We start from the raw sequence: 27,926 nt of genomic DNA, 5'->3' as shown, positions 1-27,926 counted from the left end.
CGTGTTGGCATATAACTGAGGCACAGTCACAGAGCACACTTTGGAGATCAGGCTGTTACCTACGGACATCTCACGCTGGAGTTCTATTTGTTTTTACTCTCTGGATTAAAATAATTGTCTTTTCCATTTTTAATTTTCATCTGGCGGAATTTTACGCCGTGAAACGGAATACAACACTGTAGCGTTGGTGCGAGAGAGGTATTGGACAGAACAATGAAACGGCAAGTACTGTTGTTAATCTCCATCTTCTGCCTCAGCGCTGTGATCGGGCAGGTCAGCTACTCAATTCCAGAGGAAATGGTAAAAGGCTCTTTGGTCGGTAACATAGCGCAGGATTTAGGTTTGGATGTCAAACGACTAAAGTCAGGAAAAGCTCGTATTTATACGGGAGACAGTGTTCAGTATATTGAGCTGAACAGAGAAAGAGGAGTCCTCATTATTAAGGAAAAAATAGATCGCGAAGTGCTCTGCAGACAGACAACGCCTTGTGCTTTGCATTTTCAAATTACGTTGGAGAACCCACTAGAATTGTTTCCAGTTACTGTAGAAATTACCGATATTAATGACAATGTTCCAGTATTCCAAAAGAGGGAGAGAGGGTTTGAAATAAGCGAGTCAGCTGTCATCGGCTCTAAATTCATGCTGGAGAAAGCGATTGACCCCGATATAGGACTGAATGGTCTTCAGAGATACACTCTAAAGCCGAGTGACAATTTTTTGCTTAAACTGCATACTCAATCTGATGGAAGCAAAAAGGTAGAAATGATTTTACAAAAGCCGTTGGACCGAGAGAAACATGAACACATGTCTTTAGTCTTGACAGCAGAGGATGGAGGAGAACCACAAATGACTGGAACAATGCAGATTCATGTTACTGTACTGGATGCAAACGATAATGCTCCTGTTTTTAGTAAACCCGTTTACAAAGCTAGCGTTACAGAAAATTCCGTAATAGGAACCCTTGTTACTAAAGTCAGTGCTTCCGATGCAGACAAAGGCTCGAATGGAGAGGTGACCTACGTCATCGGGAATAGCATGGATACGGTTTCAAAGTTATTTCACATTAATAGTGAAGGAGATGTGATACTAGATGGTCCTATTGATTATGAAAAAGAAAAAAATTATCACATTGATATAGAGGCAATTGATCAAGGCGGACTCTCAGATTCAAGTAAGATAATAATTGAAGTAGTTGACGTGAATGACAATAGGCCTATTGTAAATATGATATCAACATCAGGCTCAGTACCAGAGGATTCAGCACACAAAACAGTAATAGCTTTAATGAGTGTAAATGACCCTGATTCTGAAACCAATGGGAAAGTAAACTGTGCGATAAATGATAATATCCCTTTTGAAATAAAATTTACTTCAAATAATTTCTATAGTTTAATGACGGACAGCGATTTAGACCGGGAGATCTCTTCTCATTATAATATAACAGTGACCTGCTCTGATGAAGGAGTGCCCTCCCTCTCCAGCAGCGTCACTCTCACCTTACAGATCTCTGATGTGAATGATAACGCGCCTGTCTTTGAGAGGAGCTCATATGAGGCCTACATTGTAGAAAACAACACACCAGGCCTCTCTATATTCACAGTGAGAGCCAGAGACGCTGACTGGAACCAGAATGCCCGTGTTTCTTACATCCTGGAGGACTCCTCTGTTAACGGAGTGCCAGTCTCCTCATATGTGTCCGTTAGTGCTGATAGTGGAGTCATCCATGCAGTGCGCTCTTTTGACTACGAGCAGATCAAAGACTTCCACTTCCGCGTCAAAGCTCAGGATGGAGGCTCCCCTCCACTCAGTAGCAATGTGACTGTGAAAATATTGATCCAGGACCAGAACGACAACCCTCCTCAGGTTCTGTACCCAGTCCAGACTGGTGGCTCTCTGGTGGCTGAAATGGTGCCTCGTTCAGCAGATGTGAGCTATCTGGTCACTAAAGTGGTGGCTGTTGATGTGGACTCTGGACAGAATGCCTGGCTCTCCTATAAACTGCAGAAAGCCACAGACAGGGCGCTGTTTGAAGTGGGCTTACAGAATGGAGAAATAAGAACTATCCGCCAAGTGACTGATAAAGATGCTGTGAAACAAAGACTGACTGTTATAGTGGAGGACAACGGGCAGCCCTCTCGTTCAGCTACAGTCATTGTTAACGTGGCGGTGGCGGACAGCTTCCCTGAAGTGCTGTCTGAGTTCACTGACTTTACACACGACAAGGAGTACAATGATAACCTGACTTTTTACTTAGTGCTGGCTCTGGCTGTAGTCTCCTTCCTCTTCATCACGTGTTTAGTGGTTATTATATCAGTGAAAATCTACAGGTGGAGACAGTCTCGCATCATGTTTCACTCTAACCTCCCTGTGATTCCATATTATCCTCCACGTTACTCAGACACTTTGGGGACAGGGACTCTCCAACACGTGTACAATTACGAGGTGTGCAGGACGACTGACTCCAGAAAGAGTGACTGTAAGTTCGGCACAGCCGGTAGTCAGAACGTGCTGATAATGGACCCCAGTGCTACAGGGACGATGCAACGGATACAGAGTGAAAAGAGCATCCTGGATGAACCAGACTATCCTCTAGAGGTTAGAAAGTAATTATTCTAATATTCAAACTCATACTTGTATTTAGTTTTACTTTTCCGTGATGTCATTTACAGCCCATACCGTTTCAGTACCTTGGACAGCGAATGAACAGCATATCTTCTGTATTCTCTCTTTTATATTTCTCTTTTACCTACAAGTGTTTTCTCCTTTGTTGACACTGCAGGTGATTACCTTTAGATTGGGCCAATATTTGTTGTTTTTCATTCGAGGAAAATGCTGTGCTGTTTAGCATCAATTTGCTAATATAACCTTGCCAATAGTGTTTGCTGGGTGTTGGTTTATAAATTGGCCATAGAGGTAACAACAGAGCCAACAGTATTTTTTATTCGTGTAATTTCGTCTTGTGAACTCAGTGGGCCGCTGTTGACCAGGGTCTTGGCGTTAAAATGTATTTTGATATACTGGGACATCCTCTGCCCTCTCACAAGAGAGAAAGACTCCGAAGCATAACGCACAGTCGACGGTGGATGGAACGCCATACACGGAATATCAAGTTGGAATAATATCATCGTCAATTGTTGATTAAACGGATCCTTTCTGCCTTTTTTGTATTTGCATCAGCAACGCTGATTGCAAAGGGGAAGAGAACACGTTAGTTTGATTTGACGGATGAGCCTGAAAGAACAATGAGACGGCAAGTACTGTTGTGTTTCTCGGTCCTCTGTCTCAGTTCAGTGCTCGGCCAAGTCAGCTACTCCATTCCCGAAGAAATGGCCAAAGGCTCCTTGGTCGGTAATATAGCTCAGGACTTAGGTTTGGGTGTTAAACGACTACAAGCGGGTAAAGCTCGCATTCACACAGGCGACAGCGCAGAATACATTCAGCTTAACAAGGAAAAAGGACTCCTCATTATCAAAGAGAAAATAGATCGCGAAGCTCTCTGTGGTCAGACAACGCCTTGCGCTTTGCATTTTCAGATTGCTTTAGAAAACCCAATAGAAATATTCCAGATTACTGTCGAAATCACAGATATTAATGACAATTCTCCCGTATTCGAAAAGGAAGAGAGGAGGTTTGAAATAAGTGAATCTGCTGTTATCGGCTCTAAATTCATGCTGGAACAAGCAATAGACCCTGATATCGGACTGAATGGTCTTCAGAGCTACACGCTGAAGCCCAATGATCATTTTATTCTTAAATTGCATAGTCAGTCGGATGGAGGTAAAAAGGTGGAAATGATTTTGCAAAAACCTCTGGATAGAGAGAAACAGGAGTTTGCATCATTATTGTTAACGGCGTTAGATGGAGGAGAGCCGCAGAGGTCTGGGACGATGCAGATTCATATTACTGTATTGGACGTTAATGATAACGCTCCTGTTTTTTCGCAAAACATTTACAAAGCAAGTGTAAAAGAAAACGCCCTCACGGGAACACTTATAACCAAAGTGAGTGCCTCCGATGTAGACAAAGGCTCGAATGGAGAGGTTAGCTACGTTATTGGAAATAGCAAGAGGAGCATTTCTAAATTATTCCACGTTACTGAAGACGGCCAGTTAATATTAAATGGGCCTATTGATTATGAAAAAGCTAAAAAGTATGAGATTGATATAGAGGCAGTTGACCGAGGAGGTTTATCAGATTCAAGCAAAGTGATTATTGATGTAGGTGATATCAATGACAATAGCCCCGTTATTAATATGATTTCATCATCAAATTCAATAGGAGAAGATTCCCCTACCAACACAGTGATAGCTGCAATGAATGTAAATGATCCAGATTCTGAAGAAAACGGGAAGGTCCGATGTTTAATTGATAAAAACATACCATTTAAAATTACACCAACATCGAGTAATTTATATAGCATCGTGACAGACAGTGATCTGGACAGAGAGAGAGCATCTGAGTATAATATAACAGTGACCTGCTCTGATGAAGGAGTGCCCTCCCTCTCCAGCAGCGTCACTCTCACCTTACAGATCTCTGATGTGAATGATAACGCACCTGTCTTTGAGAGGAGCTCGTATGAGGCCTACATTGTAGAAAACAACACACCAGGCCTCTCTATATTCACAGTGAGAGCCAGAGACGCTGACTGGAACCAGAATGCCCGTGTTTCTTACATCCTGGAGGACTCCTCTGTTAACGGAGTGCCAGTCTCCTCATATGTGTCCGTTAGTGCTGATAGTGGAGTCATCCATGCAGTGCGCTCTTTTGACTACGAGCAGATCAAAGACTTCCACTTCCGTGTCAAAGCGCAGGATGGAGGCTCCCCTCCACTCAGTAGCAATGTGACTGTGAAATTACTGATCCAGGACCAGAACGACAACCCTCCTCAGGTTCTGTACCCAGTTCAGACTGGTGGCTCTCTGGTGGCTGAAATGGTGCCTCGTTCAGCAGATGTGAGCTATCTGGTCACTAAAGTGGTGGCTGTTGATGTGGACTCTGGACAGAATGCCTGGCTCTCCTATAAACTGCAGAAAGCCACAGACAGGGCGCTGTTTGAAGTGGGCTTACAGAATGGAGAAATAAGAACTATCCGCCAAGTGACTGATAAAGATGCTGTGAAACAAAGACTGACTGTTATAGTGGAGGACAACGGGCAGCCCTCTCGTTCAGCTACAGTCATTGTTAACGTGGCGGTGGCGGACAGCTTCCCTGAAGTGCTGTCTGAGTTCACTGACTTTACACACGACAAGGAGTACAATGATAACCTGACTTTTTACTTAGTGCTGGCTCTGGCTGTAGTCTCCTTCCTCTTCATCACGTGTTTAGTGGTTATTATATCGGTGAAAATCTACAGGTGGAGACAGTCTCGCATCATGTTTCACTCCAACCTCCCTGTGATTCCATATTATCCACCACGTTACTCAGACACTTTGGGGACAGGGACTCTCCAACACGTGTACAATTATGAGGTGTGCAGGACGACTGACTCCAGAAAGAGTGACTGTAAGTTCGGCACAGCCGGTAGTCAGAACGTGCTGATAATGGACCCCAGTGCTACAGGGACGATGCAGCGGATACAGAGTGAAAAGAGCATCCTGGATGAACCAGACTCTCCTCTAGAGGTTAGAAATGTGTGACATCACAAATAACCTCCCTCATTACTTGTAATTTTCAAAGACTGTAATCAAATGCGCCAGCGTTTTGGTAAATGTGTCGGTCTTTTCTTTATCAGCACCTTGGAAAGCAACATGTTATGTTATTTAATATGGCATAAATGGCCACTGTTCACCCCTATACTTTGGATGTTGTTGAGATCTGTTTAAGTATTTTTCAAGTCATTTAGTTTGCATCATAATTAAGATATTTTCTAACTAGGACTTTGTACAATTACACATTAATTCCAACCTTCATACTTTATTTTCTCAGCTGCTCCACCTCTCAGAACACATTTTCTGCAGTTTTGCTTTCTGAACTCAATGGGCCGCTGTTGCCTAGTCTGTTGCAGTCGTAGTATATTTACAGCGGTACCGCCTCTTCATTTCGATGTGTTAGAGAGAAAAGCCAGTCGCATATCGCATTGTCTTCGGTGGAGGAGCCGATATACATGACGACGAACAACTTTCATTCGTTTGCCTTAAATTTGAGGACTGGCTTTGCTTCATATTTAATTTGAATGGTTATCCATCTTTCTGACGGATTTTACGTGGTTGCTCTCTCTTTTTTTCCGAGATAATTTCAAACAATGAGACGGCAAGTACTGTTGTTTATTTCGATCCTCTCTCTTAGTTCAGTCTCCGGGCAGGTCAGCTACTCTGTTCCGGAGGAAATGGCGAAAGGCTCTTTTGTTGGTAATATAGCTCAGGATTTAGGTTTAGACGTTAAACGACTGAAGTTGGGTAACGCTCGTGTTTATTCTGGTGATAGCAGAGAATACATCGAGCTGAACAGCGAAAGAGGAGTCCTCCTTATTAAAGAGAGAATAGACAGAGAGGCGTTGTGCGGTGATATGACACCATGTGCTGTGCATTTTCAGATTGTTTTAGAGAATCCTATGGAGTTTTACAGTGTAACAGTTGAAATCACTGACATTAACGATAATGCACCAACCTTTGAAAAAAACGAAATTAAATTCATAATTAGCGAATCTTTAGTTGTTGGCGCAAAATTCGATTTAGAAAGAGCAGTTGATTTAGATGTAGGTATAAATAGTCTCCAAAGCTACATACTTAAGCCAAGTGACACTTTTTTACTTAAACTGCACAACCAAGCCGATGGGACAAAGAATGTTGAGATGGTTTTACAGAAACCTTTAGACAGAGAAAGAAATGAGTTCATTTCTTTGGCGTTGACTGCTGTAGATGGAGGAGAGCCACAGATGTCAGGGACAATGCAGATTCTCATCACAGTGTTAGACGCCAATGACAATGCACCTGTTTTCACAAAGCCGATATACAAAGGCATTGTAGCTGAAAATGCTGCAAAAGGGACAATTGTGACCACTGTCAGTGCGTCAGATGCTGATCATGGATTACATGGTAAAATTACGTATTCAATCACAAACACTTTAGATGACGTCAGACATATGTTTGATGTGAACGAGGACAGTGGTGAGGTTAGGTTGATTGGACGTTTGGATTATGAGAAGAAACGAAATTTTCAGATTAATGTACGTGCAAGGGATAACGGGGGACTAACGGATTCTTGTAAAGTGATAGTCGATGTCATCGATATAAATGACAACGAGCCAACGATTAAAATAATGTCTAAATCAGCGGTTATATCAGAAAGTGCAAACTCCAACACGGTCATTACAATGATTAACATTCAAGACCCAGACTCAGGTGAGAATGGTAAAGTTCAGTGTTTCATAAATGACAATATTCCTTTCGTTTTGAAATCGACTTCAAATAATTTCTATAGTTTATTGACGGAAAGTGATCTGGACAGAGAGAGAGCATCTGACTATAACATAACAGTGACCTGCTCTGATGAAGGAGTGCCCTCCCTCTCCAGCAGCGTCACTCTCACCTTACAGATCTCTGATGTGAATGATAACGCACCTGTCTTTGAGAGGAGCTCATATGAGGCCTACATTGTAGAAAACAACACACCAGGCCTCTCTATATTCACAGTGAGAGCCAGAGATGCTGACTGGAACCAGAATGCCCGTGTTTCTTACATACTGGAGGACTCCTCTGTTAACGGAGTGCCAGTCTCCTCATATGTGTCCGTTAGTGCTGATAGTGGAGTCATCCATGCAGTCCGCTCTTTTGACTACGAGCAGATCAAAGACTTCCACTTCCACGTCAAAGCGCAGGATGGAGGCTCCCCTCCACTCAGTAGCAATGTGACTGTGAAAATGCTGATCCAGGACCAGAACGACAACCCTCCTCAGGTTCTGTACCCAGTCCAGACTGGTGGCTCTCTGGTGGCTGAAATGGTGCCTCGTTCAGCAGATGTGAGCTATCTGGTCACTAAAGTGGTGGCTGTTGATGTGGACTCTGGACAGAATGCCTGGCTCTCCTATAAACTGCAGAAAGCCACAGACAGGGCGCTGTTTGAAGTGGGCTTACAGAATGGAGAAATAAGAACTATCCGCCAAGTGACTGATAAAGATGCTGTGAAACAAAGACTGACTGTTATAGTGGAGGACAACGGGCAGCCCTCTCGTTCAGCTACAGTCATTGTTAACGTGGCGGTGGCGGACAGCTTCCCTGAAGTGCTGTCTGAGTTCACTGACTTTACACACGACAAGGAGTACAGTGATAACCTGACTTTTTACTTAGTGCTGGCTCTGGCTGTAGTCTCCTTCCTCTTCATCACGTGTTTAGTGGTTATTATATCAGTGAAAATCTACAGGTGGAGACAGTCTCGCATCATGTTTCACTCCAACCTCCCTGTGATTCCATATTATCCACCACGTTACTCAGACACTTTGGGGACTGGGACTCTCCAACACGTGTACAATTATGAGGTGTGCAGGACGACTGACTCCAGAAAGAGTGACTGTAAGTTCGGCACAGCCGGTAGTCAGAACGTGCTGATAATGGACCCCAGTGCTACAGGGACGATGCAGCGGATACAGAGTGAAAAGAGCATCCTGGATGAACCAGACTCTCCTCTAGAGGTTAGAATTTGCTAGCTATCTATTCTGTCGTGGAATGTGACCTTTAAGTCACTTTGGTCTATTTTCAGCACCTTGGACAGCAGTATGATTGCTTATTCAAACCAGTATTTTTTAATTGCATTCCCTCTGTCTCTTTAAATATCTTTTATAGTCACACACTTCTTTTTTCCAACATCTGCATGTCATATTCCCCAACTAGGCACACTTGTATTTACCAAATAGCTGCCGTATCAAGAAAACTCCTTTCAACTAAAATGAGTGTTTTTTTGTTTGCTGTTTTTGATTCTTAACCAGGACATATCAGTTTGTTTTTGCACATTTACCATGCAATTTTACTTTATGAACTCAGAGTGCCGCTGTTGGCCAGTCTGATTTAGATTTACCGCAGACTCTTTGTACCTCCCACCGGTCTTTATTTTAGAGAAAGAAAGAGGCAGAAGCAAAGCACACCGTCTGGACTGTGGACTATAACGGAGATAAAGAGCATGAAATATTTTTTCTACGTTGACATTTTGCTTTAAAAACTGGCGTTGACTGAGAATAATTGAAGTGCAAAAATATTGGTTTACACTGGAATAACGTCAGGCAGAACAATGAGAGGGCAAGTACTGTTGTTTTTCTCGGTCCTCTCTCTCAGCTCGGTGCTCGGACAGGTCAGCTACTCAATTCCCGAGGAAATGCCAAAAGGTTCTCTAGTAGGAAACATTGCAAAGGATTTTGGGTTAGATGTTAAAAGACTAAAATCGGGTAAAGCTCGCATTTTTACTCGAGACAATGACGGGTATATTGAGCTGAATAACGAAAGGGGAGTCCTCCTCATCAAAAATATAATAGACAGAGAGGCACTGTGCGGACAAACGACGCCGTGTGCTTTGCATTTTAAGATTATATTAGAGAATCCGATGGAATTTTACAGTGTAACTATAGAGATCACCGATGTTAACGACAACCCTCCATCCTTTGAAAAGAACGACGTCAAATTTAAAATTAGTGAATCCGCTGTTAGTGGGGCTAAATTCATATTGGATCGGGCAGTTGATTCTGATGTAGGCTCAAATGGATTGCAAACATATAAACTTCAACCGACCGACAATTTTGTTGTTAAATTACATGATCAAGCAGATGGGACAAAAAACGTTGAAATGATTTTAGACAAACCTCTAGACAGAGAAAAAAATGAACACCTTTCTTTAGTTCTTACGGCACTGGATGGGGGAGAGCCGCAGATGACAGGAACAATGCAGATTCTCATCACCGTTTTAGATGCTAATGACAATGCCCCTGTTTTTACGCAATCTGTTTATAAAGCCTCTATAAAAGAAAATGCACCAGTAGGAACAGTTGTAGTGACAGTTACTGCGACAGATGCAGATCATGGATCTCATGGAAAAATAACGTATTCAATTTCGAGTATTTTAGATCATGCCCGTGGGTTATTTGAAGTAAATGATGAAAGTGGGGAAATTCGGCTAAAAGGAAATGTTGACTATGAAAAAGCTCGAACATTTCAGATAAACATCCGGGCAAGTGATGATGGAGGACTCGTTGACTCATGTAAAGTGATTATCGACGTCAATGACATGAATGACAATAAACCCGATATTCATATATTGTCAAAATCAAATGTTATATCAGAAGATGCCAACCCTGGTACTGTTGTGACAATGATTAATATTGAGGATACAGACTCCGGTGAAAATGGCAACGTCCAATGCAGTATAAATGATAATATTCCTTTTGTGATGAAGTCTACAACCAATGATTTCTACAGTTTAATTACAGATAGTGGTTTAGATAGGGAGACAGCCTCTGAATATAATATAACGGTGACCTGCTCTGATGAAGGAGTGCCCTCCCTCTCCAGCAGCGTCACTCTCACCTTACAGATCTCTGATGTGAATGATAACGCGCCTGTCTTTGAGAGGAGCTCATATGAGGCCTACATTGTAGAAAACAACACACCAGGCCTCTCTATATTTACAGTGAGAGCCAGAGACGCTGACTGGAACCAGAATGCCCGTGTTTCTTACATCCTGGAGGATTCCTCTGTTAACGGAGTGCCAGTCTCCTCATATGTGTCCGTTAGTGCTGATAGTGGAGTCATCCATGCAGTGCGCTCTTTTGATTACGAGCAGATCAAAGACTTTCACTTCCGTGTCAAAGCGCAGGATGGAGGCTCCCCTCCACTCAGTAAAAATGTGACTGTGAAAATGCTGATCCAGGACCAGAACGACAACCCTCCTCAGGTTCTGTACCCAGTCCAGACTGGTGGCTCTCTGGTGGCTGAAATGGTGCCTCGTTCAGCAGATGTGAGCTATCTGGTCACTAAAGTGGTGGCTGTTGATGTGGACTCTGGACAGAATGCCTGGCTCTCCTATAAACTGCAGAAAGCCACAGACAGGGCGCTGTTTGAAGTGGGCTTACAGAATGGAGAAATAAGAACTATCCGCCAAGTGACTGATAAAGATGCTGTGAAACAAAGACTGACTGTTATAGTGGAGGACAACGGGCAGCCCTCTCGTTCAGCTACAGTCATTGTTAACGTGGCGGTGGCGGACAGCTTCCCTGAAGTGCTGTCTGAGTTCACTGACTTTACACACGACAAGGAGTACAATGATAACCTGACTTTTTACTTAGTGCTGGCTCTGGCTGTAGTCTCCTTCCTCTTCATCACGTGTTTAGTGGTTATTATATCAGTGAAAATCTACAGGTGGAGACAGTCTCGCATCATGTTTCACTCCAACCTCCCTGTGATTCCATATTATCCACCACGTTACTCAGACACTTTGGGGACAGGGACTCTCCAACACGTGTACAATTACGAGGTGTGCAGGACGACTGACTCCAGAAAGAGTGACTGTAAGTTCGGCACAGCCGGTAGTCAGAACGTGCTGATAATGGACCCCAGTGCTACAGGGACGATGCAGCGGATACAGAGTGAAAAGAGCATCCTGGATGAACCAGACTCTCCTCTAGAGGTTAGAATTTGATAGCTATCTGTTCCTTCGTTGCCACGCATTATATCAATTTTGTCTAATTTTCAGCACCTTGGAAAGCGATATGATTGCATATCCAAAACCATGTTTTTTATTTCCTAGTTATATTTCCTGTGTATTTTTAAATCACTATTGTACATTCATATAATCTAATGTCCAGTTCCTTGGACATCATTAGAATCACACAATCTGTTTCTCTCTTTTTGGCTAGTTTGTGAAAGTAATTAGATCTCAATCCGTCTTCATGTAGCTATTTCTGCAGTTTCTTTTCACGTCCCTAAGTGCCGCTGTTGGTTCGTGTGAGGAAAATGAGGCTCTTTTCCTCAGTGAAGTCCTCCCTCGTTACTGGAGCTCTATTTTAATCGAAACTATACACTGACAAAGCCAGGCGCTCAGCACTCAGCAATGAGCTCATGATCATTTATTTGGTCGGATTTTTGACACGGTGGTTTTGTTTTTACATTCGGATTTTGCGAAGACTCTCGTCATGATGGGGTTTCTTTGTTGTGTGTGCCGAAAAAAAACATTTCCGTGGTGGGCGCTGCTTCTCTGCATTTGTGTCGCAGAAATGGCTCTCGGACAGGTCCGTTATTCTATACCTGAGGAGATGGCGACGGGCTCGGTTGTTGGGAATATCATTCAAGATCTAGGCTTGGATGTTAAAAGGCTGAAATCTGGGCGGGCTAGGATATTCACCGAGGACGGCAGTGAGTACATTGGTCTGAATGCAGAAAAGGGGACTTTGGTGGTCTCTAAAAGGATAGACAGAGAAGAATTGTGCAAGCAAGTGTCTCCCTGCTCTCTTCATTTCCAAATCATCCTAGAAAACCCAATGGAGTTGCATCGAATTGATGTAGAGATTACAGATATTAATGATAATTCTCCGTTTTTTTCGAAAAAGGAATACAATTTCCAGGTAATTGAATCTGCCTCACCAGGGGCTCGCTATTCGCTTGAGAGTGCCAATGATCCCGATGTGGCACATAACACCATTCAAACATACAAACTCAACCCTACAGATAATTTCAAATTGAATGTTGTTTCTCGGCCTGATGGCACAAAATATATTGAAATGATCCTTCACACGCCGCTTGATAGAGAAAAACAAGAAGAGCACAAATTAACTTTGACAGCATTTGACGGTGGTAATCCTCAGAAATCTGGTACTGTCAAAATAAATGTCGTTGTTTTGGATGCAAATGACAATGCACCAGTATTCACTCAGTCTGTCTACAGAGTAACAGTTCCTGAAAACGCTTCTCGGGGCACTGGCATTTTAAGTGTCAGTGCCACTGATAATGATAAAGGGGCAAACGATGAGGTGGTGTATTCGTTCTCCCAGCACACCGATCGTGCATCATCCCTGTTTAACATGGACCCACGTACCGGGGAAATGACTGTAATTGGTGTGTTAGATTACGAAAAGGCTAAACATTACGAAATTGATATTGAAGCTACTGACAAAGGAGGGTTGACAGACACATGCAAGGTGCTAATCGAGGTGACCGACCTAAATGACAACGCTCCTGTGATAAGCATAATTTCCCTCTCCAATCCTATACCAGAGGATTCAGCTCCAGATACTGTTATAGCAATGCTCAATATCAAAGACTTAGACTCAGATAAAAATGGCCTAATAAAGTGTTTTATTAGCAAAGATGTACCTTTCAAAATAAAGTCATCATCAACAAATTTTTATAGCCTGATGTCTGACGACATTTTGGACCGTGAAACAGTACCGGAATATAATATAACAATAACAGCAATGGATGAGGGCTCCCCGCCTTATTCCACAAACAAGACTATTAATTTAAGAATAACGGACGTTAACGACCACGCCCCAATGTTTCCACAAACATTTAGCACCGCTTTTATCGCTGAAAATAATTCACCTGGCATGTCACTCCACTCTGTTAAAGCCAGTGACAAAGACTCTGGAAACAATGCGCGCATTTCCTACTTCCTTGAGGACAGCCAACTGAATGGGATGTCAGCCTCCGCTTATTTTTCAGTGAATGCAGAGAGTGGAGAGATACTTGCAGTGCGTTCCTTCGACTATGAGCAAACAAAAGAGTTCCATATTCGCGTCAAAGCGCAGGATGGAGGATCCCCTCCACTCAGTAGCAATGTGACAGTTAAAATACTGATCCAGGACCAGAACGACAACCCTCCTCAGGTTCTGTACCCAGTCCAGACTGGTGGCTCTCTGGTGGCGGAAATGGTGCCTCGTTCAGCAGATGTGGGCTATCTGGTCACTAAAGTGGTGGCTGTTGATGTGGACTCTGGACAGAATGCCTGGCTCTCCTATAAACTGCAGAAAGCCACAGACAGGGCGCTGTTTGAAGTGGGCTTACAGAATGGAGAAATAAGAACTATCCGCCAAGTGACTGATAAAGATGCTGTGAAACAAAGACTGACTGTTATAGTGGAGGACAACGGGCAGCCCTCTCGTTCAGCTACAGTCATTGTTAACGTGGCGGTGGCGGACAGCTTCCCTGAAGTGCTGTCTGAGTTCACTGACTTTACACACGACAAGGAGTACAATGATAACCTGACCTTTTACTTAGTGCTGGCTCTGGCTGTAGTCTCCTTCCTCTTCATCACGTGTTTAGTGGTTATTATATCAGTGAAAATCTACAGGTGGAGACGGGGGCGTGTGGTTTACAAATCTACTGGGAATCTTCCTGTTATTCCGTATTACCCGCCCCTTTACGCAGACGTAGGAGGTACCGGTACGATGAAGCAGGCAATCAGTTACGAGGTGTACGGAACTACTGATTCCCGGATGAGTGATATCAAGTGTCCCCGACCCTTCAGTCAGAGCACTCTGAGTGTTAACCATAGTGCCAGCAGCACAGTGCCAAGGCATAAAACTGAGTCAGAGAATATGCTCACAGAGGTGAGATCAACCCCTTCCTTGTTTCCTTAAAACCATTGTTCCTTGTTTATGTATTTCTGATTTTATTGGTACTTTCAGTTTAGTTTCAGTTCAGTTTAGCCACTGCCCACTCACTATTTGGATAGTTCTGGTACTGTACCTACTTTAAGTACTCACCTAAAGCTTTACTTAGTTTCAGACTAGTTATACTGTACTAAAAGTAGTGAACAACTATTTAGTATTTTTGTATTTTACAATTTATATTGTGGCTTGGGTGTATTTTTTGGGTACAAGAATTAAAATAGTTTTGGGGTTAGTAGCAAAATGGACATGTAATACTATATTGAACATCTGTTTTCAACATTTGACATTTTATCGTGCCTCTTTTCATGCCCCTTTCCTTTCTAATGACTAAACATTTTCCCCAAAAAGCAATTTCAATAGTTAAGATACTCAGTAAAAGAGATACAATCAGCTTTTCCTATTATTGTTTCAAAATGCATCCAATAATGTTCCAAATACTTACTGCACATACTCAAACACTGCTTGTTGACTCCTAACATGCTTGATACAGAGGCTACACTCACATCTGTGGTTTGATATGTTCTTTACAAGGTACACAGTGCCAGATATTTGTTATTTTTGCTTCATAATGACACCACTTACACCATGATGTATTTTTTGTGGCATGTTTCACTATAAAATTCACCTTTTGTATTCATATTGACTCATTTATCACATAGTGCTGGCAATTATATGCGACATCTTGCACTGAAACCTGATGTTATGTGCAAACAATTCAGGTAGAAAGATGCTTAGTTACCTATGTTAAGATCCTTTTCCACTTGAACACATTGACTTTTAACTGTATGTGTGAGAGAACAATACAGAAGCTACTTTCAAAGAAAGAGATTCTGGGCTTCATCCCTGTTATAGCATTTCTTCCGATTCCTTCTGCATAGAAACACACAACCACGCAGTGCACTACTTTTTCAGTGACCTAGTTCCCTTCATAACACGGTGCAGCCATTGGCATAGGACTACACAAAAAGAGCAAGGATGGATGCAGGTACACTTTAACAAAAGGAAATAATGCAAATCAATAAAAGAAATGCAAAGAGTGACACAATAATATTGATTAAGAGGTTTAAAATGTGGTATAAGGGAAGAGGGATTGGTCACTACTGGTGCTGGGGAGATTGAGAACGAGGGAGAAAAGCAATGTGATGGAGATGAAGAGAGAGGCAGCGGGGGAGGGGAAGAGGCACGTGGTTACCGGCAGTCTCCTCCATGCCTGTGCAGCATTCGTGTTAGTGATGCACAGCAGCCATTTTGATCTGCAGCCCTCTTTGTATGTTGAGATAGAGGGCTCATTGGAGTCTTTTGTATGAAATAGTTACATTTACTGACTGCCTGTAACATACACAGACAGCCTGAGATATTTGATATAATGTAAAGGAATAGAAGTCAAGAGAGAAAAAGAGAGAGGGGGGGGGGGGGGGGGGTCCACATTAGTTATATAACAAGTGACAAGGGGATGTCAGTAAATAGAGCAGAGGCTGAAAGTGGAAACATTTAATGGTTAAAGAAAAACTGGCCTAGAATGCATTCAAATATAGAAGTCCATGACATAAGAATCATCTGGTCTGATATTAAGAGTTACACAGTGGCAGGCTGGAGTTTCACATGTGAGTGTTTACATTGTCTACTGAATATAAAAGCTATGTGTTGTGTTTTAAAAGTGACGTTGTGTTGAACTGGGCACAAATAACCCCCTAATGATGTCTGTGACGAGGAAACTAAAGGCATGTGTGTTTGATATCTGTTATCTTTTAAATTAAGTAAAGAATACATTTTCTTACTTCAACATTACAAGCACAACGTTTCTTGTCCCAGAGCAGAACTCCCTTTGTTTTCCTCATCGTGAAAATAAGTCTTGTTTTTGGATAAACGGGCGCAGGAGCATCATTTAAAGTTCCAGCTTGATGCAGGTGATGAATAAAAGCTTGCATAAAAGGTGTTGTGGACACTCTGTTTTGTCCAGTATCAGAGGAGGCACCACATCAACTAGTTTCCCTGGTCTGGTTACTCTGGGTGGTTTATGTGTTTTTGCAGTAAAGTCTGCAAGATGTTCAGGGTGTGTGCGTGTGAAAATAAAAGTTGACAAACTACAAGGCCAAAACGCAGGTTAATGGTGTTAACCCCCATATCCGCTGGAAGCAGTCTGTCATCATTAACGGCCCACATCTGTGTCTGCTTTACCTGCTTCAACTGTGCTTGAACCATTATGTCTCATTTTCTCAGGTTTGTTAATTGAAGGTTTTTACTGAGTACCATAAATTCTTTTGGCCAGTGTCTCCATAGGGGTCAAAGCTCACAGAAATGTCTTTTCAAGCAGCTAAATGGTTCAGCCTGTTTTCCCCTGCACCCCTTCAGTGAGTTGTTGTTTTATATTGTTGTTGTTTAAGAAACCTACCTTGGATCTGACTTCATTCATTTTCGATCTTACACAAAGCCCCAAACATCAGTTTGTTGAACTTGTTTTTGACCACAAAACTATAATCCGAGCAGAAGCTCCTGGTTCCCACAGGACCAAGCTCTTGTTTAAGTGTCCCGCCCTCCCAGCCAAGTTGTCTGGTGAGCAGCTGTGTGCACATGTGTATGCCGGGAGGGCTCATCCACACACAGTGCACCATGTGTGTTTGGGGATGTGGTTACTGTTTGTACTTTAACAACTCATTGTGTTTTTGTTTGCAAGATATCCCAGATATCTGAGATATCAGGGACCTTAGGGTGGGACTTTATTTCCACAGAGCATACTACACCTTAATACACTGAGCATGATGTAAACAGAAAAGAAGAACAGTACATAAATAGCTCCAGTGCATAATGCTCTCTCCATGTGATGACTGTTGCTGCCTGTCCCTCTGGGACTGCTGTTTTGTTGTGTTATGTAAAAGGATGCATTTAAACTCGTACAGGATAGGGCTAAGCAGTTAGAGAGCATTTATTAAACTTAAACTTCAAGCTCCTCTCTAGCAAGCATCCACATTTCTTAAGTGTCAGGGACACAAAAGTATTCTGTAGATGACCCCAACTTTTTCTTTCGCTGTGGAATGGGGGCAAGTAAAAAGTACATCATTTCTAGAAGGAAGTTAAAATAAACCTGCGGGCATTATTAGTGAAGAACATATTTTGCATGTAACAGTCATTGCAGTGTACTATGTTGCATATATCAATTTGACTGTGTTTCTCAGGTGCAAGATTGATTGCAGGACAAAAAGTGAAAGTGTTTATTTACAAGGACATTTAAGAGAATATAAGCAAATACATGCATACTATAATTAACTGTATCCTTCTTTGCATAAAGTCATTTAAATCATACATGTGTGTGTTCTTGAGAACATACATTAGATGTTGCATTCAGATGTGTGTTGGTGTTCCAGAGGTGGAAGTGTGGAGTTGTGCACAGGCTGATTCTCTGGGAAGGATTACACTAGGGATTACCTAGTACTGTGTAATATGCAGCAATCGCAAAGTTGTTTCAAGCACAGAAAGACTATATATCCACAGAAACTTGTATTAAATACTGTATATTCTAAACAAATATATTGCCTACATCAGTGTAGGTCATGATTGTATTAATTTTTTTCTGTGTAATTATCCTGATTAAACACACAAGTTCTATGTGTTTCGGAAGAAGAACAGAGAATTGCCTTCTACGGCAGTAAAGATGTAGATAATTATACTTATTGTGATATTGTAGTTACATTATATAATTTACACATAGTTGTCATGGATTATGTTCAATTTCACATTAAATTGACCATTAAAAATTACTAAAAATATTGGTTTTGCTAACTGCCATTTACTCATTCATTGTAGTGAGCTAAAACTGGATGGCCACTGTTTCAGCAGTCGTTCTTGGTTTCTAACAGTCTTCCTTTTTCCTCCTGATCTCATTTTCTGCATCCCTCCCCTCCCCCTCTCCAGCTGCACCACTCTGCTGCAGAGAGAGAAAGAGACAGAGAGAAAGGGAGAGGGAGATTGCTAAGTGAAGGACATTTTGTTCGGTCTATAAAAAGAAATTATACACCATACGGTGTCATTTCATGCTTTTGTAGGTCATCATGTTGACGACAAGAAGAAATATGTCCTTTGTAGCTCTTGTCAGTCATTTATCAAGAGATTCTTTATTTTCCAGCAGTCCATAATCATGTGCTTTAACAACACATATTTAAAGTACAAATGTGTGTGTCTGAGCATCGTTTCTCTTCCTTTTCTTCTGTATCTTTCATGTTGTTTTTGTAGCTCTTTTTTTGCCACCATTGGCAGCTCACAGGAAGCAGGGTGGGATGCGAGCAAGGGAGGTGGGACGTGTTACCATAGCAACAAGCTGACTCACTGGCAGGGCTGTACCATTTCTCATTGGACCACAGGGGGTCAGCAACAGACGCAGCCTCTGAGCTGTGATGGCTCCATGCGTTTGTTGATACTGGCAGGATAGGAGACACCCCTGTTTTGAGAAAATAGATGCAACATCCTCAGACCTGGGCTGACTGATGATGAAGGGAGGGGAGGGGGTGATCATGGCTGCTTTTTATATTTGTTCTGATGGTTGCTGCCCTATTTGTTTCACCTTCCCTTGTTTCAGCAAATCCATGTCCATGATGAGTGTATTAACTAATATAAAGGCTTAGATTAACCATTGTTTTAAATACAATTCATTATTTATGTTGTATGAAAGGAACAGCAGCTTTTTGGTGTCCCTTTCTCATTTCCTTGTTACTTGTTTTCCTGGTTGATCCTTTTATTTTGGATGTACAGTATGTATCTTTAGTACACTGTGATCTTGTGTTATTACTTAACATTTGTTCATGTGCTCAAATTAAAAGCATATTGTGCACAGTGTATCATTTAAACTACAGTACATCAGCCAAATAAAAAAGCAGTTGCTGCTTTGCTTTGTCTAAGAAGCTTAAATCTGCTCTCACAAAGACACTCATACACACATCAGCTGTGACACAGGGTCACAGAGCAAAGAATCTCATTAATAAGGCATGGATTTGTGCCAGGGCATCGCCTTGAGGCCCCCTGCTGTTGCTATGAGGGTAGTGGCTTTGTGCAGCAGTGCAGTATTTTGGTTGTGTTTCATACATTGGTGGTGTCAGCAGGGTTTTCAAAGTCTTCAGTTCTTCCAGCAATTATTGTCTTTGTGTTTTGGTTTAGGCTCATGTGGTTGTTGTAATGTACCAAAGTATGTTTATGATTCTGTTGATTGTTGTACCCAGTTTCTATTGTACAGCATAATCTAACATATGACTGAACATATGTTGGTAAGGCAACCACAGTGACCTGCAACTCTTGACTGTGTAGTCATTTTCTGTCCACTGAGGTACAGATTCTGCCTCTTTATTCTCAACAATATTATTTATTTTTGTTTCATCATAAATAACACCCCTCTTGCAAGTACAGCAATGTGCAAACAAAGATTTTCTGAAGCTCCATCCTCTCTCTCTGTCTTTCTCTTACTCACTAACTCTTACACATACAAACACACTCACATGACAACATGTCCCATTCCCTGTTCAGTGTTGTTTAAACATACAATTCTAAATGTTATATTATTAGCATAACACACAAATTAGTGTATCATACTTTTGTATTTGTTTGCTTTCTGATGTTCCTACTCTTTATATCTTGTTTTACTGTATATGTTATTATGGAGGCTCAATCTTATCAGTATACTGACTGAAGGCTGACACAGATATAGATAAACACAATTGTTTTCACATTTTCAACTTTAATAGTTTATGTACACACAGAGTGGACTGTTTTTTGTGAACAATCCAATCATGAGAGACTATTTATTATAAATCAAAATACACAGAAATTACAGACTCTATGAATCACATGGGAGCCACATGGTAAGTATTTTGGTTTCTGTACTTCCCAAAGCCAGACTCTGTATGCTGACCACCAGTCTAACTGACATCCTTTCTCTCTTGTTTTTCTCTTTCATGTATCTCCCTTGTTCCCTGCTGCTGTTCCTGTCTCCTCCCTAACTCCTGATAAATCCTGTCTCACCAAATAAGGTAAGAAATAGTTTTCATCTATATTGTTCATAGCCATCAAACACATGCAGTGGTACACACTGTAATGATTCTACAAACAGCACTGACTGACTGATATACTGACAACTGAACATCCAGATCACCATGCAGTAACTGAATTCAAACACAGACTGTAGCAGTGATATGTTTTATAGTGGCCAAACATTACACAATGGCACTGAGTCAGATTACGGTTAATCTGATTGTCTGCAAGCGACTCATCTGTTCACATACCTCGCAAAACATCTATCATCACTGGTGAGTGCTTCCATCAGAGTGTGATGGACGTCATGTGTGACAGTGTGAGTGGCTTTATGCTCAAAATATGATGTGATGTGTTTTATCTGACTCGGGTGTTGCACTGAATTATCACATGGACATGGACTAGTAGTGGATATTTCCACTACTAGTCTCTGGGTATTACATTATAAATTAAACCTTTAAACGGTAGTCTTTATTCTGAGAATATCTTGAATCAGTGTTTTACCTCTTTTGTACATATCCTCTATTGTCAAGGTGCTGAAGTACTTTACATTTGAGCAAGAGGCTGGCACAGCTATCCTTACTAACAGGCTTATATGGTTAGGAGAGTATTAGCAGGGAAAACCAGCTTTAAAGTAACTTGTGCTAGAATGAAGTTGCAGTGATTATACTGTCCAGCAATGTATATTGGGTTTTAGCCTGTGTTATTGTGCTCGAGACCACCATCCACTTTATATAGTCCATCATAAAGCATAAACTATTGGAATGTAGTAGATAAAGAAGGTACAACACAAGTAACAGTAAATAAAATAAAAAAGGAAACCATGTGACACAAACAGAATGATGCAGGTAGGCTAATGATGTCTTCTTAACATGCTAACATATCAGAGGCAATGTACTTAAACTTAGTTGGGGGAAGACCAGCAAAGTGTCGATTCAACTCTATGGTCATTTTTGAGAGTGACCTGCCCAACTTATTCTAATTTTCTCCTGCAAATGTTAAGTACTTGTATGCACCTTGATATTGTAAATGTAAAGTGTTCATCATATACTCAGTTGCCAGTTCATTAGGCACTCCTAGTTAAAACTAATGCAGTGTAAGACAACAGTCCTGCAGTAAATCTTTCCTTCATGAAAGTTCAGTGTTTGTTGAAATTCTTTTAGAGCACTTCATTATCATTTTGGAAGTTGCAGTTTGTGCTGTTGAATTGTATTTATACACAGAGGTGTTTCTATTATCTACCCTAACCGTCATTGATATAAATAGGGTTGACAAAATAATAGAAACACTTTTCAAGCAATTCAACCGCATCACAAACTATCGCCTCCAAAATGACATTACACTTCAATCGACACATCTCTACAGTCCTTGGATTTATGCAGGACTGTTGGATTAGACTGCATTAGCCATGTGTAATCAAATGGCAACTGAATGTATATGTAACTGAGGAAGAAAAAAAAGGTGTATTGCTGAATAACACCACACACTACAGCTTTAAAACATAGCGTACAGCTAATTTTACACACAAACATCTAACTTAGTCGTCTTTTAAAAAGCTAAACATGCTGTATTAATAGATGATCTTTTTTAGTATATTGATTTACACCCATTATGTATTGGAGTACATCTGATATAGGCTAAGGTGCTAACTACAATTATGTATTAACTGTTCGTGTTAAGCAATGGCTGTATGAAGACAGGGGGTGGCACTGTGGTTAGCACTGTCACCTTCACAAGAAGTTCAAATCTTCTGGCTAGCTGGGTGCTTTTTTTTGTTGAGTTTGCATGTTCCTCTCTCTCTGTGGGGACCGGTCCCGTCTGCACTCAGTCCTCCTGTCCTGTGTATGGTAGGATTAGCTGCACAGGATAATTGAGTATAGAAAATAGATGAATGAATATATGAAATAAAATATCAGTAAGCTTTAGTTAAAAGGTAACCACTTTAGTCTTTGCAACTTCAGATCTTTGCATTGTAGCTCAACACCTTACAGTGAACACACACAATATGAGGCTGAACATGACATTTAAAGTGTCAATGCAATGCATGACGGCATGTTTACATCAGAATTACACATTGTGTGTGTTTCTAGATGCCTACAAATATCAGCCCTGGAAATAACACCATGGGAATACTGTAAAAATAGCATCAAAATATTCAAGTCTTTGTTAATTTAACCCAAAATGATTTATTCATTTAGAATGTGATTAAGGCTGAATGCTGCTGTTCCTTGCTGATAAAATACCACAAGTATAAAGTTGGCGTAATAATATATTTGATATGTATCCAAACTTGATTACCTTAAATGTGGCAATACATGTTTGAGCTAATTATTACTGTGTTTGCAGTAGTTTACATTTAATTAGATGTTAGGTGCCTTCTGGCTAATCTTCACCTGTATTTATTCCTGTATTATTTAAGAAAAGTAGTTAATGTTTTGTTTTCCTGCTGCCTGCCTGCTGTCTTCAGTGAGAGGCTGCCTCTGCAGAAGCATGCAGCAGCAGCAGTTGGCCGCCTGTGTGGCGCTGTCCACTCGTGTGGTGCTGAAAGCAGCTCAGGCGCTCTCCCCCTCCCTCTCGCTCCTTGTCTCTCACTCTGCCCCTCTACATCTCCCTCTGTCGCCCACCTCCATTCAGACTAGATGACTATTGTAAATACTTATTAATTGAGTGATTTTTTCATATTATATTTACGTATGTTGTAATATATTATGTGACTATTAGCACCACTTAATGTATGCGTTTTGAGCATTGGTTTTGCATTTTTGCATGTCAGTTTACAATGCCTGCTGCCAGCTGAGGAATATTGAATTATTATGCTGGATGTTTTTCAAAATAATGTTCATTGTTAGTGGTGACCAAACATCTATGAATGTATTAGTGATCGGGGAAATGTTGATAAATAATGCTCAGAGAGTGAGAGATGCACCATCTGCGCTCCCCCTCCCTTTTCATTTGCTCTACAGACCTCCATACGGGTATTTTATGTTGGCTGCTGACGAAATTCTTTCTCTGAGGCTTGTGTAGAGACGTAATGACGTATACAGGCTGCATTGGCTTTCTCTGGCCACAGGAAGGCAACGAAGAGCCTTGTCAGCCACAAAGGCATGTGCATGCGTGCAGGTGCATACAGGCAAGAGGATAGATGGATTAACACATAGCAGTATATGAGTGGTCATATAAAGATCAGACATTTAGTTATATTTACATGTATAGTCTTCAAATACACATTCAAAACCAGTTGTGGATGATAGGAAGACTGTTTAGTTGGTACTTTAATTATATGTCGTATGATGGAGTCGCAATAACCAGGATGATATTTCTATGGATGATACTTTTACGTCACTGTTCAGTGAACGCTAACTGATGCCACGATTGGTAGAAATAGGCATACCCTGTCCACCAATGAAATCCAGAGCTGTACATAGAGATCTACTCCCTCTACCGAGTAGCTTCAGCGTCGTAACCATTACAATGTTCTGCACAAGAGGGGAGGGATGCATATGCAGACACAAAGCATGACCGTATCTATGTATGAGGACGCATCTACATTGGATCATAAACCTTCTATACTAATCACTTAAGAAGTTGGGATTGTAGTGACAACATATTGGATTTATGGAACGCGGAATAATGTGGAACAAATTGCCTACATGGCAGGTGTTTTTGTGGTGGCATCATTTCTTTCTCTTGTGGATTACAATAGACGCACAGACACGCTACAGCATCCCGGAGGAACTGAAACAGGGCTCTGTGGTAGGAAATCTAGCCAAAGATTTGGGTTTGGTTGTATCTGAACTGTACCGACGTAAATTGCGGATAACCTCGGAAGCTGGTAAGCAGTATTTTAATGTGGACTTGGGGAAGGGAGAACTGGTGGTGATTGATAGGATAGATAGGGAGGAACTGTGTGGACAAAGACCGTCATGTTTGTTGCCATTGGAACTCGTCATAGATAACCCGCTACAGCTGCATAGAGTGGAAATTGAAATATTGGATACAAACGACAATTCTCCTAGTTTTCTTACTAATGAAAAAGTGTTAAAAATTGCAGAGCTGGCCAATCCAGGCACGCGTTTTCTGTTAGAGAGTGCACAGGATCCCGACGTTGGCCATAATTCTGTACGCTCTTACCTCATAAGCAAAAATGATCATTTCAAATTGACTGTTAAAAACCATAAGGACGGTAGAAAAATCCCTGAATTGGTCCTCGAAAAACCTCTTGATCGAGAAAAGCTGCCTGTACACAATCTTATTCTCACCGCTGTAGATGGGGGAGATCCGGTGCGTTCAGGGACATCTGAAATTACGGTTATAGTACTTGACAACAATGATAATGCCCCGCAGTTTGAAAAACAGGTATATGAGGCTAATGTCAGCGAAAAGGCAACACCCGGAACTGAAATATTGCATGTTAAAGCTACAGATTCAGACGAAGGACTAAATGGAGAAATCAAATATTTGTTTGCAGAACAAACTACATATCTGATTTTATCATTATTTGACATTGAACCTTCTACTGGAGTAATTATTGTCAAAGGAATGTTAGACCATGAAACAAACCCTTTACTTAGATTTGACATAACTGCTAAAGACAAAGGTAATCCTGAGATGGATGGGCATTGTGGCGTCGAAATTAAAATAGTTGACATTAACGACAATATTCCTGAAATTATTGTGACGTCTTTAACAACACCTGTTCCAGAAGACTCTGCCGTTGGAACAGTTATTGCGTTGATAAGTGCAAAAGACCCAGATTCTGGTAACAATGGTAAGATTACCTTAAGCGTGTCTTCCAAATCCCCCTTTAAGTTAAATCCTTCGGTCTCTAACCATTACTCATTAGTAACAAATGGGCCACTTGACCGTGAAACAAATAACCAGTATAGTGTCAAGATAAGTGCTACTGATGCTGGAAAGCCCCCTCTATCGAGTGAAAAAATAATACTTGTTGAATTGCTAGATGTAAATGACAACCCACCAGTTTTCTCACATCCTTCTTATGTCGTTTATGTAAAAGAGAATCATGCTCCTGGGAAGATTTTGTGCTCAGTGTCAGCAACTGATCCGGATTCTGGTGACAACGCGAAAATATCCTACTCCATCTTGGACTCTAAAGTGCAGGACGTCCTCTGTCTCCTCGTATGTTTACATTAACTCAGATAACGGCAGCATCTACAGCATGCACTCGTTTGACTATGAGAAACTGAAAGTGTTTCAGATTCAGGTTCAGGCAAAGGATCAGGGCTCTCCGTCTCTCAGCAGCAACACCACTGTCCATGTTTTCATCCTGGACCAGAACGACAATGCCCCCGCTGTTATTTACCCCTCCTCCGCTGCCCTGGGCTCCCTCTCTCATCAGAGGATGCCCCGAACTGCTAAAGCGGGTCACCTGGTTACTAAGGTGACGGCCGTGGACGCTGACTCGGGCCATAACGCCTGGATCTCCTACAAACTGGCGGAGGCCACCGACACCTCTCTGTTCACTGTCAATCTGTACACAGGGGAGGTGAGGACTAAACGCGCTGCGTCCGAGCAGGACGACTCCTCTCAGAGGCTGCTTATAGAGATCAAGGACGACGGGGAACCGGTCCAGTCCGCCACCGTCACGGTGTCCATCCTGATGGAGGACGGCCTCCATGAGCCCATCTTAGACCTCCGACATAAAGTAGCCGAGCCCAAGCAGGAAAACTGGGAGAATCACCCTTTATTTGATTCTCTCTCTGGCCTCGGTGTCCGTGTTATCTCTGGTGACTTTTCTCATCTTAGCGGTTAAATGCATGAGGAACAGCACAAGCAGCGGTAGTTGCTGCATGAGACAGACCGACTGTGATCATTACAAGAACCCCAACAGAAACCTGCAGATTCAGCTCAACAGTGATGGACCTATAAAGTACGTGGAGGTCCTGGGAGGAGACATGATGTCTCAGAGTCAGTCCTTCAGGTCCTGTATGTCTCCAATGTCAGAGTACAGTGATTTCACTTTGATTAAGCCCAGCAGCACCACTGACTTTAAGGAGGTGATCAGTGTTCTGGATGCGTCTTTACCCGACAGCACCTGGACCTTTGAGAGCCAGCAGGTGAGCAGAACACAACCGTTGATCTTAACACTGAAGAAAAAAACATTCCCCGTTTTTTTTTTTACAGAATATACTTAATCATAGCATACAGTGTACAAAGAGAATAGTGGAACCAACTTAATTGAATTACTTCAATTGGTAACAAATAAATTGAAGTTTGTTCAAATTAAGTTAAGAAGTTAAATTAACCAAATTGAAAATGTAAGTTGACTTGCTATGATTCTAAATTGGATTAATGCAAATTATTGATTTGAAAGCAATATTATTAAATACATCTGACTTAATAGTATGGTTACGGAAAACACATTTTTGTGGTAACCCTACATTGAAATTTTAGTTTGTTAAATATTATTAAAATACTTTACTAAGAATTACAATTTTAAGTTAGCTGGAAGAAAAAAAAGCAGATTCAAATCAGATGTTTTCTAAAGTCTTTATTCTACAAATGACCAACACATTGGTAAGCATTAAACTGCACAACAAAATGTATTATTTATGCATTGGTTTCAAAAACGTATGCACAAAATGCACAACAGTTCTGAACAAAGTTAAGCATATTAGCACAAAAGTCTCAACACATTATATCAACACTATGGAAAAGTACCAACAGAGTTGAGCCACAAATCCTATGCTCAGAGAAACCCCTCTAACCAACTAGTGCAAATTGAACTGTGTAATTTATGGGGCCATTATTGTTACAAAAGTATTTGCAAATGTGTGTGGCGAGATATGAAACTGTATTTCAATCCGTGTGTGCGTAAACAGATTTGTACATTTGTGGAAAATCTGTAAATGCATACAGAGATTTGTGAATGTGTAGAGTCGGCAAGGGCATATTTTCGATAAAATTCAAGAATGAAACAATAACCTAAAACACACACAACTCGCTAAAACAACCTCTGCAGTGCCAGAAGTGTAACAAGTCACGTGTACAAAGACAGCCAATTGAGAGACCTGGAGATTGAAGACGTGCATTTTTATTTTATTATTACAGAAGTGTAATGCATTCACTTGAGAAAATGCCTTGTTTTTTTTCTCTCAAGCCAATGCATTACACTTCTGTTATAAAATACACGCGACTCTTGTTACACTTCTGGCGCTGCAGATCTGTGTTTTAGCAAGTTGTGGGTGTTTTAGGATATTGTTTAATGCTTGTATTTTATCGGTAGTATGCAGTTGCAGATTAGTCTACGCATTCACAAATCTCAGTACGCATTTACAACTCTGTTTATAGACCCACATTAAGATAT

At 41.3% G+C, this 27,926-nt stretch overlaps 5 protein-coding genes across 5 annotated transcripts; all 5 read left to right on the top strand.

The window, feature by feature from the left end:
• Nucleotides 1-204: 204 nt before the first annotated feature.
• LOC115014779 (protocadherin beta-16-like) lies at nt 205-2,607 on the top strand. The gene has a single exon (XM_029441835.1). It carries the CDS (start codon nt 214-216, stop codon nt 2,605-2,607), a length of 2,394 nt encoding a protein of 797 aa, XP_029297695.1. The 5' UTR covers nt 205-213.
• Nucleotides 2,608-3,177: 570 nt separating this feature from the next.
• Nucleotides 3,178-5,639, top strand: LOC115014769 (protocadherin beta-16-like). Its single transcript, XM_029441823.1, has one exon. It carries the CDS (start codon nt 3,243-3,245, stop codon nt 5,637-5,639), a length of 2,397 nt encoding a protein of 798 aa, XP_029297683.1. The 5' UTR covers nt 3,178-3,242.
• A 605-nt stretch (nt 5,640-6,244) lies between these two features.
• Nucleotides 6,245-8,644, top strand: LOC115015027 (protocadherin beta-16-like). Its single transcript, XM_029442192.1, has one exon. It carries the CDS (start codon nt 6,245-6,247, stop codon nt 8,642-8,644), a length of 2,400 nt encoding a protein of 799 aa, XP_029298052.1.
• Nucleotides 8,645-9,095: 451 nt separating this feature from the next.
• On the top strand, nt 9,096-11,619 carry LOC115014770 (protocadherin beta-16-like). Its single transcript, XM_029441824.1, has one exon. It carries the CDS (start codon nt 9,223-9,225, stop codon nt 11,617-11,619), a length of 2,397 nt encoding a protein of 798 aa, XP_029297684.1. The 5' UTR covers nt 9,096-9,222.
• Nucleotides 11,620-13,522: 1,903 nt separating this feature from the next.
• On the top strand, nt 13,523-26,670 carry LOC115015026 (protocadherin gamma-B7-like). The gene is given in 4 exon segments (XM_029442191.1): nt 13,523-14,231; nt 14,343-14,441; nt 24,303-25,726; nt 25,728-26,670. Coding segments are annotated over 4 exon segments (2,877 nt in total). The 3' UTR covers nt 26,373-26,670.
• The last annotated feature ends 1,256 nt before the right edge of the window (nt 26,671-27,926 follow it).

The sequence above is a fragment of the Cottoperca gobio genome, chromosome 10 (genome assembly GCF_900634415.1).
Source record: "Cottoperca gobio chromosome 10, fCotGob3.1, whole genome shotgun sequence".
NCBI lineage: Eukaryota > Metazoa > Chordata > Actinopteri > Perciformes > Bovichtidae > Cottoperca > Cottoperca gobio.
Note: the sequence above shows the minus strand (reverse complement) of the source record. Positions and strands in the feature narration are given on the sequence as shown.

Excerpts from the sequence above, each read along its gene's own strand:
- LOC115014779 (XM_029441835.1), top strand. The coding sequence starts at position 214 with ATGAAACGGCAAGTACTGTTGTTAATCTCCATCTTCTGCCTCAGCGCT.
- LOC115014769 (XM_029441823.1), top strand. The coding sequence starts at position 3,243 with ATGAGACGGCAAGTACTGTTGTGTTTCTCGGTCCTCTGTCTCAGTTCA.
- LOC115015027 (XM_029442192.1), top strand. The coding sequence starts at position 6,245 with ATGAGACGGCAAGTACTGTTGTTTATTTCGATCCTCTCTCTTAGTTCA.
- LOC115014770 (XM_029441824.1), top strand. The coding sequence starts at position 9,223 with ATGAGAGGGCAAGTACTGTTGTTTTTCTCGGTCCTCTCTCTCAGCTCG.